The sequence below is a fragment of the Penicillium concentricum genome (genome assembly GCF_028827145.1).
Source record: "Penicillium concentricum strain IBT 3081 chromosome Unknown utg000003l_segment0_segment0, whole genome shotgun sequence".
Taxonomy (NCBI): domain Eukaryota; kingdom Fungi; phylum Ascomycota; class Eurotiomycetes; order Eurotiales; family Aspergillaceae; genus Penicillium; species Penicillium concentricum.
In genome coordinates this window covers 2593500-2611303 of record NW_026622756.1, presented here as the reverse complement: position 1 = coordinate 2611303, position 17804 = coordinate 2593500, and the positions used below count along the sequence as shown (strand labels likewise).

At 48.3% G+C, this 17804-nt stretch overlaps 7 protein-coding genes across 7 annotated transcripts; 4 read left to right on the top strand and 3 right to left on the bottom strand.

Annotated features, from left to right (window-relative positions):
* Window positions 1–1633: 1633 nt before the first annotated feature.
* On the top strand, window positions 1634–2032 carry N7517_008826 (uncharacterized protein; the record flags this gene model as incomplete). The annotated part of the gene is made up of 1 exon (XM_056726555.1): window positions 1634–2032. One exon carries the CDS (start codon window positions 1634–1636, stop codon window positions 2030–2032), a length of 399 nt encoding a protein of 132 aa, XP_056577406.1.
* Window positions 2033–3209: 1177 nt separating this feature from the next.
* Window positions 3210–4278, top strand: N7517_008825 (uncharacterized protein; the record flags this gene model as incomplete). Its single annotated transcript, XM_056726554.1, has 3 exons — window positions 3210–3762; window positions 3816–4048; window positions 4162–4278. 3 exons carry the CDS (start codon window positions 3210–3212, stop codon window positions 4276–4278), a joined length of 903 nt encoding a protein of 300 aa, XP_056577405.1.
* A 1397-nt stretch (window positions 4279–5675) lies between these two features.
* On the top strand, window positions 5676–8908 carry N7517_008824 (ATP dependent DNA ligase domain protein; the record flags this gene model as incomplete). Its single annotated transcript, XM_056726553.1, has 2 exons — window positions 5676–6826; window positions 6877–8908. 2 exons carry the CDS (start codon window positions 5676–5678, stop codon window positions 8906–8908), a joined length of 3183 nt encoding a protein of 1060 aa, XP_056577404.1.
* Window positions 8909–9099: 191 nt separating this feature from the next.
* On the bottom strand, window positions 9100–11371 carry N7517_008823 (anaphase promoting complex subunit CDC23; the record flags this gene model as incomplete). The annotated part of the gene is made up of 4 exons (XM_056726552.1): window positions 9100–10202; window positions 10258–10441; window positions 10490–11210; window positions 11271–11371. 4 exons carry the CDS (start codon window positions 11369–11371, stop codon window positions 9100–9102), a joined length of 2109 nt encoding a protein of 702 aa, XP_056577403.1.
* A 514-nt stretch (window positions 11372–11885) lies between these two features.
* Window positions 11886–12991, top strand: erg20 (bifunctional (2E,6E)-farnesyl diphosphate synthase/dimethylallyltranstransferase; the record flags this gene model as incomplete). The annotated part of the gene is made up of 2 exons (XM_056726551.1): window positions 11886–12005; window positions 12068–12991. 2 exons carry the CDS (start codon window positions 11886–11888, stop codon window positions 12989–12991), a joined length of 1044 nt encoding a protein of 347 aa, XP_056577402.1.
* A 726-nt stretch (window positions 12992–13717) lies between these two features.
* Window positions 13718–15439, bottom strand: N7517_008821 (inorganic phosphate transporter; the record flags this gene model as incomplete). Its single annotated transcript, XM_056726550.1, has 1 exon — window positions 13718–15439. One exon carries the CDS (start codon window positions 15437–15439, stop codon window positions 13718–13720), a length of 1722 nt encoding a protein of 573 aa, XP_056577401.1.
* A 1129-nt stretch (window positions 15440–16568) lies between these two features.
* N7517_008820 (Mrp/NBP35 family ATP-binding protein) lies at window positions 16569–17699 on the bottom strand (the record flags this gene model as incomplete). Its single annotated transcript, XM_056726549.1, has 2 exons — window positions 16569–17507; window positions 17667–17699. 2 exons carry the CDS (start codon window positions 17697–17699, stop codon window positions 16569–16571), a joined length of 972 nt encoding a protein of 323 aa, XP_056577400.1.
* Window positions 17700–17804: the final 105 nt, after the last annotated feature.

Genomic DNA, 17804 nt, shown 5'->3' with positions numbered 1-17804 from the left:
CTACGTAACCTATGATGCTATTGAATTGCCGGTAACTGTGCATTTCAATGAATGCTCGTGGCTGATACTATAGACAACAACGCAGGCTATAAGTGGCTAAAAATGGGATCTTCAAGACATTCGAAAAGATCATCAATAGTGCTGATCGTAGAAGCGGTAATCTTGTTTTAATATATTTTCTTCGACATTTTCCCTACATACTTATTAGTGCTGTAGATGGATTAAAGACTTATCAGACTTCAGATATCTCAATGGAGAGTTGGTGCGATAGGTGTATCTTGATGTATAGTATCGTCCATTATACTCCAGGTATTGGATGATCCCATCTTCCATTGATCTTTTGTTGGCAGACTGCACATACCTTTTTCTGGGAACCAGGGTGTAAACACCCTGCTTTTCCATAAATTGAATCAATAAGTCTTGTTCCTTCTATTGCCCCGGGCCCCAGAGTAGCTACAACACTAGTGATGGTGAAGTACACGATCCAATTTAGCGTTCCTATTAAGGAAAACCCTTCGTCAGTGCAAAGCTAAGGGGGATTAAGCCTTTATATAGGGTACTTTACCCGTAATATCAGCTAGTAGAAGTAATATTATTGTGTTGTGTTCGATATTCCTTTGTATAACGTCATTTTGGTCGTGCTGAGCTCTTGCTCTTTGCCTTTTCTATTCGACATCCTCTCGTTCTTTCTAATTTCGTTGTGCTCTCTCAATTCTTCTTTGTTTCAGATTTCTTTGTTTCAGATTTCTAGTTCTGCTGACTGAACAGGACTTCCTCTCGAATGTGGATCACCGAAATGCATATTTGAAATACTTGCAGCAGCCAGAGCAGCGAACCTTGGAACAGCTGTATGGACCCCCGTATATTGAGAGGTGACGAGATCGCATCTCAATCGGAGGGCAATCTTCAACTTTTTGGTAAGTTCAGAAGGTTTGTAGACACCCTTGGGGAAAAGTACCAGCCACAAACCTCAGATAGGGAGTCTGTGGTACCTTCTGCGTTGGAAGAAGTAGAGCAACAACGTGAGGTTTCCAACGAGGCTGAACAGGAATGAGAGTTTCAGCGACCATGTTTTATCCACGCCCTAGAGTTTTCAGGATTGCATCAGGTGATTCAAGATTTCGTTGAAACCGGCTTCCTCGGCGGCGACGACGTCTGTCCGCAAGCTTGCACTGTCATAACATCAACTCGGCTGTGGAAGAAACAGATGATGCAATCTTTTTAATTGATACCGCACGTGTTCTTGTGGCCCGAATTTGCTAGGACTGTTCGACTGGGTACCGAACACGAGTCTGATAACTTTATTGTAAGCTCTGGGCCCACTACAAGCATCCGATAGCACCAGAGGCTTCATCCCTCTTTACTAACATTGCCCCTTTGGCGTCCTGTAAACTGGGTTCTTTTTAGCATGCGTGCGGATGTCGCCCTGGTCATTATACCGGAAGAAGCAGAGTTGGTCATTCCCATATTACGCGAACATGCAGACCCGCCTACGCGCCTACTCCTATATGCGACGCCCTTCACGAAACGCATGCTCCATTTCAACCGACTAGGCTACTACTAAATTCCTCGTCTACCTACCGAATGGAATCCACCGCCCTGGCTCCTATTCGAACTTGGAATTCTAGCCGGGATGTTGTATTTGGCATTTGCGGAATGCCAATATTCTCAGCGTCGAATCCATGCTAGCGCTGGCCGTCCAAGTGAAGGTGACCGACTTCTGACAAGCAATGCAATCGAGGTGGAAACTATGTTATCCTTCTTACAGGAGTGGCTGAACCTACGCCGCCCAGGGCAAGATATTTTCCATACGCCAATGGGATATATCTGCCAGGGTCTTACACTCCGTGGGGACCACACATTCTTCTCAAGTCCTGTGGGAGCCGAAATAGGTGCTAATGTGAATGGCGATATGTTTTATGCGTCTTCAACGTACGACGTCGAAGGATCAGACAGTGCAAGCGATGGGGAAGCCATATTTGTGGACCAAATAGAGGAAGAGAATGAATCGGGCAATGATGGCGATGAATAATCATATGCACTGATCTGTCTTTTATTACTCTTATGAGGCTTTCCGGGAGATACTCTGTCCGCGATGACAGGCTCACATTTCGTGTGATCATCTATCAGTGACTCAACGTCAAATCGCCCAATAGCGCCTACAATTTTAGCCTTAGAAACTATCCAGGCACTATTTCCTAACTGCCTAAATAAGAGAGAGCCTTTGTGTGTATTGTCGATTTGCCAAGGTTTCTGGGGCATGGAAGTCGCTGGGACTGATTCGCCAAGTATGCAGTCGTACTGATTGTATTTTGGTCTCAGCCAAACTTGGCGTCGCTGTGGCTCATTTGAACACGTCAGTATCGATCATCCACTGACACAGGCACAATAATTAAGAGAGTAGCATGGAGTATTAGATATTCGGATTCTGCCCTCGCTTCTGATGCTCCACAGCCATAGAATCGCATAAGTTCAAAATCAGGGATCGGAAGGATAATCTGCACTGTGACAGATACCCAATATGACATCCATGTATCAAAATGGCCCATCCGATATGTCCTGCTTATGTGCCCCCAACATCTCTCAGCGCCATTTGAGCTGCCTTTAGAGAGCCAAGACATTCGAGACCACTAGAACCTACCCCGAATCATATCTCCACGTGTCAGGCCATAATTTGGTGGATAGCAAGGCCGTGGAACCGAGTAGTGAATCCTGCATACCTAACAGTCACATCGCATAATTATCAACACGAAATAAGATAAATTAAACGAGCGAACTGAGACTTAGAACAAGCAGTCGCAAGCGTGCAAGATTCCACGGACAGGGTGGAAAAGTTCGTATATATAGCACGACTTCTTCCACTTCGTGGAGTTGGTTTAAGCATTCATTGGTGCAGTAAAAAGTCAGCACGCGGAGACAGCGACCAGCCTAAATCGGACTACCTGATTGCTATTTCTAATTTTACCAAAGCTTAGATCGGCTTGATAGAAGTCGATACCTTTATTTTAGAATTGTCCAAGCCTTATTTGAAGGTAAAAAACACCCATTTTCTCTCGCCTTCTTATATCCTGTTCAAATATTTGCTTTAGGACTTCCCGTGAACATTATTGTTGAACCTGGTTGCTTACTATTTTCTTGACCAGAATCGCTCTACGCGCACCTTGACCAGAGCATTTATATTTTGCGAAGCATATTCTAATCAATCCAGTATGGCAGAAACGCGGAACAAGATACTCTGCCCAGTCGTGGATATCGCTCCAGCTGGTGATATTATTCTAGTAGTGGGACCGGAACAGCTGAAGCTCCGCGTCCAATCACTTTTCTTCAAGGCAGCCTCAAAGCTACTATGTGCCATCCAGGGACCGAATTGGAAGGAAGGCCACGATATGACGGGTGCGGGTCTTCCAGTGGAAATACTACTACCCGAAGAAGATGCGACTGCGATGAGATGTATTTGTGCAATCTTGCACCATCAGCTCACATTGGTACCTAAAATCATGGATGCACATGATGTCCTCAGGGTCGCTGTCACGGCGAAAAAGTTTGGCGTTGTTGAGGCTTTGACTTTTGCCAATGAATTTTGGCTGTGTCCCCTCAATAAGGGAGCCAGTGACCTCATTGTCCTTGCGGCCGCAGCCACCTTGTTCCAGAACGCAAAAGCATTCAGAGATATTACCAAGGCCCTGGTTCTCAACTACGGTGGTTCTTACCTTGCCCTTTCCAGCGAAGATGCTGTGCCGGTTTTGGGGGAGAGAATCTTTTGTAAGTTCCAAACTAGGTGAAATTACCCATTGGTGACTAACCATGCAATTTAGGCGTGCTAGAAGAGCAAAGGGGCTTCGCGAGGCTGAAGTTAGGGGAGATTCTCATTGGAGGGATTACAGCTCAAGCTTGTGTCCATAGATGTGGATGGACGAGCAAATACGCATATGCCTATATCAAGCTACTCGAGACACAGAGACTTTGGCCAACTGCCTTAGTTGTCATCACCGAAGCAATAGAGCGAGCAGATAGGATGCCAGATCCAGTTCCAGAGGAATCCAGTGCTGTATGTAAGTTTGGGTACAAGCATTTTGTGCCTGAATATCGAAATTCCCTTCGCTATGGTTTGGATGATTTGCAAAGTCGCATTGGGATCTGTCTACACTGTTTTCATTCTAGCCAAGTGGATCCAGTCTTTTGCCATATGGCACAAGAGCATCAGAATCTATCCGGCCAATAGAAGAGACCTATCGAAGCCCTTGCGTTAGCCTGTTGTTCCCAGAAGAACACCATTAGAATCATTGAAAGTTAGTCCTTCTATAGAATTGCAAAATGATTAACGACAGTGGGCGCGCCTTACAAGCTCAAAATTGACTCCCACTGTGGCATTCCACAACTTCTGATTGATTCGCTGCGCGAAAATATCCAATCTCAGAATAGCGTCAAGGTCGCCGTCTGCCTGATATCCCAAAATATCTCTTGCCAGATCCAAGCGTTGTTTGGGACGAGAGAGATGCTCTTACAATCAAGACACTTGAAAAGATCCAGACTATAAAGGTCTACCGTTATATTTGGATTGCTAATGAAGACCATAACTTAGAGATCATCTAGTCCTTGGCCCACCACCGAACTGCTTTCCTAAAATTGAAATTCGAGGATGCTTGGGGGCGTTTGCTAACATTTTGTTGCGCGGAGAAGGTTCCTCAAGCTTTGTTGTGGTGTATCACAAAACTTGATTTATCAAAGGAGTAATTTCACGACCATGCAAAGCAAATATCCTTGGACTGATTGGCAAGGCTGGGAAGGGGAAAGAAAAACAATTAATTCTAGTGCCAAAAGTCTATCGAGTGCTGAATATCCAAACGGAAAATGTATATTTCGGATGTCGATGCCTTATGGGAAAACCTAAGCCCACTATATTCCCTTACCAGAGGGACAGAAGCAGGTACCAGGCCTAGTAGGCTGCAAATCCTGTTTAGCCCGTGGTTACCATTTTCCAGATGCGGGCGCTGGCCCATTCAGCTCGACGGAGCAACTGGAGGCCTGGTACAATCGGCGACTTGAAATTACCCAGCACTTTCATCAAGCACCATCGGATGCTCCACCGTTCGCTTTTAACATGCTTACTCTCACACACCACGATATATTGCACCTCGCACCTCGCACCTCGCACCTCGCAACTTGATCCTGGATTCTGACGGCAAAGTCTGGTCAATTGATTTTGGAGATGCCGGAATATATCCAGAAGGGCTTGAGTTTGCAGCGCTTAATTCACAGATTTGTTAGTCTCCGGAATTTACCGAGTTACTTTTTGAAATGATTCCTCGATACGAAGACCTGGCGCATCAAATGGTCCTGATCGCATATGGTTTGTCTACTGCACAATGGATCGAGTAAGATGTTATACAATTGTTAGTTGATACCAAACTCGGATGATTTGTGCACTTGACTACTTTATTCTAGACCCCCTCAAAATGTCAAGAATTCACCTGTCTTTTGATTGTCACCCTGATTTACTTCGTATAGTTCTATAAATGGAGCTAAAATGGTCACGTGCGCACGTGTCATCGCACTTTTCTCTTTTCGCGTTCGGTCACGTCTCCTGAGTCTCGAGTTTTGACCAACTTGACTATATATCGGATTATTCCACGGTGATGTGCTGAGTCACTAGGTGACTCGCGTGGATATGGGCTATGGGCTTCAAATTCACCCTATTGTGTGATCTGCTGTCCAACCTGGACGACAGCAAAACGGCCAAGGCATGCACGGCGGCCAGGAACGATAATCCAGACATTAAAACAGTCGCCCTATGGTTCTCTCGACATGAGCGGACCATCCAACATGCTGAGACAGACCGTGTAGCGTTGCTTTCGTGCATGTTCCCCGAAAAACGAACGGACCGAGTGTACTGGCTGCAAGCCTTGCAACTATCAAGAGTCATCGGCCGCTGCTTGGGTTTGGGATCGTCGCGACTTTCCGAACTCAACCGATGGCAAAGTCCTGGTGGTCCGGATCTCGGAGGGTGTGTCGAAATTGTCATGCGGCAAGCCGAGAATTACATTCCGGCCGGCCAGGAGTTGTCGGTAGAAGAAATCGATCGCGCCATGGTTATGATTGCCTCACGTTGCCGCTTCTCTGGCCCTAATACCCGCCGGAATCGTACAGTTGTGAACGTTGACGAAACCCTATCAAAACTATACCGTCGAACAAGTAGCCGTGATGCCAAATGGCTCACTCGCATGATTCTCAAAAGCTACTCCCCCGTTGTTTTTCCAACAAATTATACTCTGAAGAAATTTCACTTTCTTCTACCACAACTGCTCCAACTTCAGAACTCCTTTGACGGGGCGTTGGAGATGCTCGCTTCCGACCCAATAAACCACTTCCCTCCAAACCCGGATCCCGAAGCAGCCAGAAGTCTTGGCGCCATTGCTCTACAACATATGCGCCCTCGTCCTGGTATTAAGGTGGGCAGACCTGATTATTATAAAGCCCGGAGTATCAAACATTGCCACCAAATGGCCAACGGTCGTCGAATGAGCATTGAACGGAAATACGATGGTGAATACTGTCAGATCCACGTCGATCTCTCTAACAAGTATACACCCGTTCAGATCTTCTCCAAAAGTGGCAAGGATTCGACCGCAGATAAAGATAAGATCATACCTGTGATAGAAGAATCCCTTCGAACTGGATTGCCTGAGTGCAAATTTGCGCGCCGCTGTATCGTTGAGGGAGAACTGCTTGTATGGAATGACCAGACTAGTGAACTGATGGACTTCAACAAAATCCGGAGGTTTATACCACGATCTGGCACCCTGCTTGGCGTTGATAATGATTCTCCGTAAATGACTATTCCTTCTAAAGTATGTACTATTTTGCTGATTGATGCAGGCCGCAACCGTTCGAGCACTTGATGATCATGTTCTTTGACATTCTCCTCCTTGACGACGACGTATGCCTTGCCAAACCTCATCGGGAAAGAAGATTACTTTTACAGAAAGTGGTGAAGACCATCCCTGGCCGAGCGGAACTCGTCTATCAGGAAGTTCTAGACTTCAACCGAATTGATAGCTATCACCGACTCGAAAGGTCCTTTGAGAAAGCGATTACTCAACGATGGGAGGGGTATGTCTTGAAAGCTTCTGACGAGCCTTATTTTCCGATGTACACCACTGGTGTGGATCATATGTTTGGCCGATGGATCAAACTCAAGAAAGATTATATACCTGGTCTTGGAGACACATTAGATCTGGCGTTGATCGGAGGTAGCTACAATGCGCGGGATGCTCCTGATCTGAGACAAATCAAAAAGCTAAAATGGACTCACTTTTACGTTGGCTGTCTTATGAACAAGGAACGTGTCAAACAAGGCAATTCTTCACCGCATTTTCGAGTGATTGATGTGATTCACCGACCCTGTATGAGCATTCAGACCATGCAAACCCTCAATCAAATAGGCGAATTCTATGCGTGTGAAACTGAATCATTCGAAGGCTTTGCAGTTGAATACGGGCACAGCAATCTTCCCGTTGCAACCACATTGTTCAAACAGCCGTTCGTCGTCGAGATGCTGGGCAGTGGATTTGAAAAGCCGTCTGGCTCGAGATACTTCACACTTCGATTTCCTCGGATTTTGAAGATACACTCGGACCGGACCCTAGAAGAATGTACATCTTTTCAGGAACTGGAGCTCGCCGCGGAGGATGCCCGCGCTGTGCCTGCGGATGAGGTGACAGAACGCGAGAGATGGTCAAAACGCATCAAGGCTGCGAATGGACTTAATCAGTACATTGCGCGATCTCCAAGTCCAGAAGCGACTTGCTCTGACACGGATGAGGAGACGAATTCCCCACCATCCCAAGTTGCCCACGCTACTACTTCTTCTGAAGAAAGCTTGGTGGATGCATTTCCGTTGATGGAAGAGCTGCGTGAAGATTCAACAAGGAAGCACAACCTTCAGCGATCATACAATGACCCTCCGTTGTTCCCTCTAGTCTACATTGATGAGCAAATACTTCCCACTGAGGATCAGAACCCTGTTCTTGAGACTAGTATACTTGTGGAGAACGAGAACCTGTCGTCTCGTCAACACTCTAGCCAGAAAGATGGAAAGATTGCATCGCAGGAATCTTCGGACTTTTTATATCCCATGCGGACAACCAGTTCCATCTGCGCACACGAAAAGCACTCTCAAGAATTGCATGAGATACAGGGACGGCGTCCGAGCAAGCTGTTGGTTTCCACATCCAAACAAAAACGCAAGCTATCACCCCAATCTCCTTTAACAACTATTCCCATATGGACGCCCGAAACCTCATTAGGAAGCTTCACACTCCCCCAAATCGATAAACAGCCCAGCAAAGATCGCGAATCTTGTGATTTGGTTGAATTTATTCAGTGTCTCTGCTCTGACGAATCTGCTTCTTCCCTCCAACAATCAAATCCCCATACCGCGTCACAGGGGACACGATTTGGTATTATCCTGTTTGATCCCAAAGCAACTCAGTTAGGCAAAGAAATGCACCGTCTCGCCACAACCCTTTCCAGTTTCGTCCATACTGCAACAAGATCGCTCCCCTCGATGGGAAGTATATTCTTTTTGGGCTCGAGCATGTTGGAACTTGATCTAAGGCCCAGCGACCTTCGTTTCTGCCTGCGTGATACGTGGACAGTCATTGGACGTGATCATTTCTATGGCTGTCTCTCATGGGATCTCAGCAAGCGATCTGATGGTTTATCCAGTGGAAGAGAGAAGCTCTGCTCTGAATCGAGTCAATATTGTTCTAACATGACAAATGAGAGACCAGAGTCGCACTCTAGACCAAATACCCCATGGATTGAGATGAGCTTTGATCAAACAGCCATCGCTGTGTTGGGCGAGTATATGTCGATCGAACCACTAGCTCATGTTTTATATAATTGATACCCCCTTATCTTTACGAACGACAACCATACTGGCTGTGAGCACTATTCATACATGACCAGCAACTCATCATACTGGCTTTGCTTCTACGAGTTGAACATGGGCGTTACAAACGTAGCTATTATTCATAAAGACCAGTAAAATGTTTCGCTGTCATGATAATCCATCCATATCTCAATTAACCGATGCAACTAGGTCGCACCCTCTCTTCTCGCCCGTACGTCCCTCATCAACGCCTTGGCCTCCTCCACTTCAATCCCATCCTGACACAACTCGCTAGCCAGCTGGTCCGCGCGGTCAAGATCACCGTTCCGTGACGCATATTGTGCCAACCACAACCGTGCTTTGGATGTAGTTGCTGTAACACCAGTACCATTCCACGTCTCACTTACAATGGAGTCATCGTTCTGCACCGCAAATGATTCAGCCTTTGCGCGAGGCTTGCGATTACGACGATGTCGTTGCGACAGATCAGTGTCTTCGTCTCCTGAATGCTCGATCTCGGCATCACTTTCATGCTCCGAGGCAGAGGACTCGTCATCTACACTATCATTGATAGGAGCACCGGACTCCTGTTGGAGAGTGAGTTCCATGTATGCAGCGGCCTCCTCTTCGTCGCCGAGACGCTCGTAGAGTGTCGCGATCTGGTGCAGGGTTTCTGGGTCAAGGATCTTGCGACTCCCAGAGCCATTGTTTGCGCCGGTACCCGCTTGTCCGCCATCATCTGGCTGTAATGACCCAGCCACTAATGCGCGCTTGAGAGCTTGAATACTCTGTTCCACGCGGCCCATCTTCGCGTAGCACGATCCGACTGCCTGCCACATCTTTGGATCGTATGGACGTAGTGCTGCGGCGCGCTGGTAGTAAAACAAGGCGTAGAAGGACATATCTAGGACTTCGTAGGCCTGTCCGAGCCCGTACCAGGCGCGGTAATCCTTGCGATTGACATCGACAGCTCGACGGTACGATTCGATGGCGGTGTGGGTATTCTTCATCTCGATGTATTCATGGCCCATGAGGGTCCATGCGGATAAGAAGTTCCGGTCGAGGGTGAGTGCACGTCGGAAGTACATTACTGCCTTCTCATGCTCAGATTTCAATGAGTAGTAGTTACCCACGACACAGCAGGTCTCTGGGCGGAATTTGTCGGTGGCGGTTGCGACTTGAGCGACGAACGCAAGTTGAGGTCGCTGGTCCATCACGTAAAGAATGTTCGAATAGTGATCTAAACTGTCTAAGCGGTGGGGTGATGTTGCTAGAATGCCTTCAAAAATATGGGATGCTTCTTCGAAGTCTGAATGATGTTAGATCGGATCAATTGGGTGATGCGCCGGAGCCAGGGTAGTTACCTTTTGAGTGATACAACAACAATGCGTGCTGTGTTTTGAGGAATGCGCTTTCTGGGAACATTGACTGTAGCTCGGAGAGTGACCTGTATGTGTCTTCTGTGGCCTGGTACAGCTCCTGGCTGCAGTAGACGTAGAATATTAAGCTCATGACGTTTTGCGGCAGAAGTTCGAGAATTTGTTTCAACTGGTAAAATTAGTACCAAGGGAAGAAATCTTGATGCGAAGAACTTACGTCTTCTGTGCTGCCCAAGAGGTCGTTCAGTTCCTGCCAGGCACCCCAATGATATGGGTTTTGATGGACACAACGAATCAGCCACTTTTTCGCCAGCTCCTCATTTCGTCCTTTTAACAAGACAACGGCGTAAAGATATTCCAACCATCCCTGTCCCCGATCGTCCAGTCCCTGTGCAGTTCGTTCAGATAGCCATCCGTCTAAACCTCTAGCAAGACCCGACAACTCTCGATTGACGGCCATCCCACCATCTGCTGGACCTAACACCATCTCCGTTTCCTCTTCTTTGCGCTTCTCTCCGGCTAAGTATTTTGCGTAAAGGGCGAGGAAGAGCGATTTCTGGCTGAGTTTTGGATATGGATTCTGCTGTATTTGGGTCTTTTGGGGCTTTGAGCTTTGGAACGGTGAAGCCTTGTCCTTGCCCTTGTGTGAAGTCCGCGATGGTCTCGGCTTGGAGTTAGGAGAGGTAACCGACAAAGGAACGGGCGGTGTTGTCGGGGGGAGGAACACAGCCGCGCATCGGTCGTATTCCCGGGTATCGAAATAAGATTTGGCAAGCAGGTACTTGTAGGACTCTTGCGTTTCGAGGGCAGCTTCTACTGGGTCGCCCACTTTGAGATAAGGATTTGTTGCTGGTGGAGGAGGATCTGTCTCCATCGGGGACTCGAGATCGGTGTCTTCATGATCTAATGGACGGAGGGAATCGAGCATTTCAGCTGCCCTGAGATGGTCAACATCATTAGCACGTCCGGCCTGTTCGAATGAAGCTTATGAGTCGTACCATTTTGCTGATTGGTAAAGGCATCGTTCAGAGCATTTGATAGCAGCATTTTCCAGCTGGTACATAAGCTCCCGGATTCCATCATCAGTAGGTTCTTCCATGGCGGGCGTCTTTGTCGCGAGTAGGCGGAGGTGTTCCGAGGCAGAACGTTCAATAACAGCTGTTGTGGCGCCGATGCAGCTCTAGGGGTATCAATATGTTTTGCCACAATCCAGTCTCATGCTTCTTTTAGGTGAAATAAGCTGACCACCACAGCAGTTCAATCCCGACTTGCAAAGGTCCAGTGGTGTAAATAGAAGTGTCGCGTTGTTGATACGGATGAGAGAGCAACCTGCGTAGCCCGAAAGAAAGACAAGAAGAGTAGCAAGGATTTTGAGCACGCTATTAATGCTCACAAATTCTAAAACAAGCTGATGATCATTCAATGGCCTTGAAGAATCCACGTCGTCGTCGGGTTGCGCCTGGAGAAACAGCAACAGAACAAACATTGCAAACATTGCAAACATAACAAATTGTCCCTCCGCGGGGAAATGGGTAAATGGTCCTTTTATTGTTGCGTTCGTTTTCGTCCTTGTCAGATCATTGGCGATTGATTTTATCTCAAACTTTCTCATCATGGCTTCTACTACAAAGCGCGCCGACTTCGAGGCTATCTTCCCTAAACTGGCCCAGGATATCCTTGCGCATGCAAAGCGCTACAACCTCCCCGACAATGCACTCGAGTGGTTCGAGAAGGTACGCACCCTGTCTTGATTGACCGAAATATCATCACTGACACCGTTAATTGTGTTCCATAGTCCCTCAATGTCAATGTTCCCGGTGGTAAGCTCAACCGTGGCCTCTCGGTCCCTGATACCGGCCTTGCTCTCCTCAAGCAGCCCCTGACCGAGGAGCAATTCGAGCACCTCAGCATCCTGGGTTGGATGACTGAGTTGCTCCAGGCTTTCTTCCTGGTCAGCGATGACATGATGGATTCCTCTATCACCCGCCGTGGACAGCCCTGCTGGTACCGCCATGAGGGTGTCGGCCAAATCGCCATCAACGACGCCTTCATGCTGGAGGCCGGTATCTACCTCATCCTGAAGCAGCGCTTCCGCTCGCACCCCGCCTACATTGACATCGTCGAGCTCTTCCACGAGACCACCTGGCAGACCGAGCTTGGTCAGCTTTGTGACCTCATTACCGCCCCCGAGGACGACGTCAACCTCGACAACTTCTCCATGGAGAAGTACATGTTCATTGTCACCTACAAGACCGCCTACTACAGCTTCTACCTGCCTGTCGCTCTGGCACTGATGTACCTGCAGCTTGCTACTGAGGAAAACCTCAAGCAGGCCCACGACATTCTCATTCCTCTGGGCCAGTACTTCCAGATCCAGGATGACTACCTTGACAACTTTGGTGACCCATCCGTCATTGGCAAGATCGGTACCGATATTCAGGACAACAAGTGCTCTTGGCTTGTTAACCAGGCCATCCAGCGCTGCACTCCTGAGCAGCGCAAGCTCCTGGATGCTTCCTACGGCCGCAAGGATGCTGCTGAGGAGGCCAAGGTCAAGGCTCTTTTCAACGAGCTTCAGCTGGAGAAGGTCTACAAGGAGTACGAGGAGAAGGCTGTTGGCGAGCTACGCGAGAAGATCAATGCTGTCGATGAGTCTAAGGGTCTGAAGAAGGAAGTCTTCGAGGCTTTCCTTGGCAAAATTTACAAGCGCACCAAATAGAGGATTCATCCTCTGTGTGTTTAGAAGGATACCCGTCGTTCGACTGGATCGTGACGATTTAAGATTTTACAACGCCTATACACAAAGCCGAACATGTCCGGCGATAAATGGTCTTTTCTTTCTTGGATTTAATAATACATAACTTAGAATGAGATGGACATTTATTTCACCAAGGCAAAAGAAGCTAATTTATCTCAACAATGGAGACGAATATGTCTGCATGTATATATATTTACAGGGTATTGATTAATACAGCTTTCTGAATCCATTTTGTGAAGCTCCACACTGTCTACTCCGTAGTCTCTTCATACTTTCTCTTCCACCGTTGCAGATAATCCCTCAATTGTTGAATTTATAATGAAATTAGAAAGAATCTGAGGCCTCAGATTTTGAACATGACTGAATGCAGACTTGACTTGAAATGCAATGTGATACATCATGCAGGTTGCATGCAGAAAATGTATACGGAGTACGGAGTACTTCGTAGAAAAGTGTCAAGCTGCAGCGCTAATATTGATATTTAAAGTGCTATCACATCTTACGTCGGACTTAGCCGATACAGAAATAAGAAAATATATATTCTTTTGTGCTCAAAATGTGGATTCTTTCTAAATAGACTAGAATTAATAGAGAGTGGTCAAGTATATAGCAGAATTCTAATCAAAAGCACCTGAAAACCAGACAGGTTGTAATCATTCAGGGGGTATTCATGAGTATAACAATTTTTTACAGATGAGGAGCATTCAGCGCCATCAAACAAAGCAGTCCCGAAACCAATCCGGCACAAGGCAAAGTCAAGACCCAGCCACCAAAGATGAAGGCAAGTTGCTTCCAATTGACGGCGCCAAGATCATAATTCATGAGAGCCACTCCCATAGAGGCACCAGTCAAACACTGCGTCGTGGAAACGGGCAATCCAAGTCTTGAAGCCAAAAGCACAGCGATAGCTGCCCCAAGCTCAACACTGAAGCCACGTGTCGGCGACATCTGCGTAATCTTGTTTCCGAGCGCACGAACAATGTGGTATCCGAAAAACCAGAAACCAAGACCAAGCAGCAGACCAGCCACAATCAAGAACCAGATAGGGGTGGGAGCCTTGGTCTCGACAACACCGGCGTGGTATGTGCTGTACACAGCAGCCCAGGGACCGACAGCGTTGGCCACGTCATTCGAACCGTGTGCAATCGACATCATCATAGCCGATACAACTTGGCAGTATGTCCAGAGATGTTCGACGCGGTCGTCATACCGGTGGGCACGTGCGTGGATTGCCCGCAACTCAGGTGAGTCGTGTGAAACTACATCACGGGTGACACCCTGGAGGAACATGTATTTGAGATAACCATAGGCCTTCTGGGGGTTTGTCCAGGATAGTTCTCGGACAGGGTCGATGAAACGTTCAGTTGGTTCGAGATGCTTCTTCCGTGGCTCGGCTGCCGGTCTGATCTTCTCCTCGTCATCCCCGATTTTTTCAGGATGGGACATTGCTGTAATTTCCGGCGTGGCTGTGATGGAGTCTGCATTTGATGTGACATTTTCCTTGGCTGCGTCATGTTGGCCGGCTCGCACTTCGCCGTAAGCATCTTCATAGTAGTTGATCACAGCGGCGTCACCCTTTCCTGGGAAGTACAGGGGTGGGTTTTCTCTCAGCAGCAGGGGGCCGAGGGGAATATGGTAGAACTTGACACGGGCATCGCCTTGGACGAGACGGCGCTTGAAATACGGGATGAAGAAGACATGGGCGATGACGAAGCAGCCAACGAACACACCCAGGATAATGCCGGCTGCCTTGCCACCACCGAACTCCTCCAGTGAGGGTGCCGTGGGGGCTTCGATGACAATGAAGAGGGCGAGGATGGCTCCGGTCGTGGCAAGGTACCACGGGATCATACGCATTCCCCACTTGAAGGGATCTTGCCGTTCAAGGACACTGTACTTGAGAGTACCGAAGATGATAGCCGAGAATCCACCTGCCACGAGAGGGGCAATACCCCACGAAGCAGCGACCTGAGAGACACTGCCTTTTGTCCAGGACCAGTTGATATCAGCCTGGGAAGCAAAACCAACACCAACGAGGGCGCCGACGATAGTCTGCGTCGTCGAGACAGGCCAGCCCATCCCAGTGGCGACCATCAACCAGGTAGCGCTGCCAATCTCGGCACAGCCCATGGCCAGCATGAGTGCACCGGGCTTACCCTCGAAGCGGTCGATGTCGATGATTCCGTTCTTGATTGTATCGGTGACTCGTTTGCCCATGGCTACTGCACCAATGAACTCTGTGAAGATAGCCAGGACACCGGCCGTGGCCATGTTTAGTGTCCGGGCAGCGACAGAGGTGGCATAGGCGTTGGCGACATCGTTGGCACCGTTACCGAAGGCACTGAAGACGAAGGCGATGGTGGTGATTGCTAGGATCCAGTCGTACTTCGCGGTGACTAGAGGGACCATGGCGACGAAGGGGTGTGTGTGACCACACAACAAGGGGGATATGGATCACGAGAAAAGGAATTGATTCTTACTGTCTATTAATGTCTAGGATTTATGGCGTCCTTATACGATCTGGGGACGACTATTGCCAAGTGCGGTCTGTGACAGAACCTTCTGCTGAACTTGGTCTAAGTCCATATGGAGCTCCATGGTGATTTCATTTCTAGCCCATAATACAGATATCATTGAGGGCGTGCACTTGTAACGACAGTCATTGGTTGATCCCAGGGCGAACTTTTCCAACAACCAAAGACCGGCGGGAGTTGGCGCCAAGCCTTGGTAGCGGACGCCAAGAGCGGACCAAGTACGTTTTCCGGCGATGATATTCTTTTTGCGGATCACTTGGGCCAGTCATATTGGGTATATCTGCACGTTACTGTGTGCTGAGCTGCGATTGCACGCTTAATAGAGCTTGACGTGGGTTCACCGTAGGCGCCGAGAGACTTGGAAGTCGGGCTTCTCGCGACGGATGCACAGCCTACCCTTGGCATCATGTAACTGCTGGTTGCAAATCTCTGGGCGCTGTGCGGTCGCGTGCTTTCTCACACGACCTTTCGCTACATTATTCCACTGTGAATTGGCATCCAGAACAGTCCGAAAAGGAAATTATTCTCGTGACAGAAAAGACCATATCCTCGGATACCACGTGGGAGATTTTTGTTCGGATATTCGTATGAAAGTACGTAGTCCGCCTCTTTAAATTCTATCCTTGGCTAATGAGGAGTCATTTCTGCCTTGGTTCTGTGACCCGATACTTCTGGAAGAGAGGTACCTATGGTAAATAAGCTGGCTTTGATGACGCTCTCACTTGTCGAGAGAAAGCAAACGTAATTAACGAGCTTGGTGATTTCAGACTCGGGAATCAGGGCGAATTGTGTCTCTTGCAAGAAGACTACCTAGGTAGTTCTTGAGGAGAAGCTACCACGTGCTCGGACACGTGCTCGGGTTCAAGGTGTAGACTGATTCATCAATTGAATGATTTGACATTCAAAAATTGCCAACACCTTCTATATGATGCAATGCAAATAAAAGCAGGAAAGATGGATGTCGCTAGAAAACAATCAAAGGCACTTTTCCATGAGCAAGACTGCTACACGGCGGTCGGGCCCTCAATGCCACTTATAAGGGTCTGCGCGAATCCCTCAAACCGAGGATAAGACCAGGTATCCCGGTATCGTTCAACGAGCGGCCGATCATCAGGCTCAGCGGGAGTGTCTTGTGATTGAATCTCTGGGCTCTCCTCATCATCCTCATCACTATCCCCAGCCTCCATCTTTCCTTCAACCAGTTCTCCGAATTTCACATCGATAGGCACGCTGCCCATAAATGGCAGACCTAATTCCTGGGCCATAACCTGTCCTCCCCCACTGGAGAACAGATTGCTAACCTCCCCACAGCATGGACAAGAATATCCGGACATATTCTCGATAACTCCCAGCACAGGGATCTTAGTTTTAACGCAGAAGTTTGCCTCTTTGCGAACGTCCGATGTCGCTACAGCCTGCGGTGTCGTAACAAGTACCGCACCAGCAAGTCGAGGCAAGCCTACCTGCGCAGCGGCCGCCGCGTCTGTGGTAGAGAGCGTGAGGAGCTGCTCAGCCAACGCGATGTGCTCGTCACTCGTTCCGGGAGGCGTATCGATGAGCAGGTAATCAGTGGGGCCCCAGAAGACATCTGATAGGAATTGGCGGATCATAGCTGTTTTCTTTGGTCCGCGCCAGATTACGGCGTCGCCGCGATCGCGCAGGAGGAAACCCAGGGACATACAGCGGAGGGAACCGCGTTTGGGCTGTGTTGAGGGCGCCGAGGCGTCGGATTCAACTGCGGGTTCAGCCCCATGAACAGGTACTGGCATCCATCCACCTGGCGCTTGTGTGATCTTTGCATCCTCGAGTCCGACTAGCCGTGGCATTGAGGGTCCTGTCAGGTCGATGTCGAGGATTCCGACGGATTTGCCTTGGAGCGAGAGCGCGAGGGCGAGTTGGAGGGTGACGGAGGATTTGCCCACACCTCCTTTACCGGAAAGGACCTAATATTCAAGAATGCATTGTCAGTCATTTCCAAGAAATTGCCCTCAACTGTTCTAGCGCATGGCTTCTAGCAGTGCCCTCGTTATCGATAAGCTATGAGGGGCATGACTTTCTTTTTTTCGCGCCGATAGCTCGCAAGGGATTGAACGTGCACGTACCAATACAACATTCTTCACACCAGTGAGAGGCATATTTGTATAATGTATGCTTAAATTGGAGAAAAGAAAGGTTGTAGCAACTGAAAGCGCAATGACGAATTTCAAGAGTGGGGAGGCCGATATTCGGGCGCTTATCAA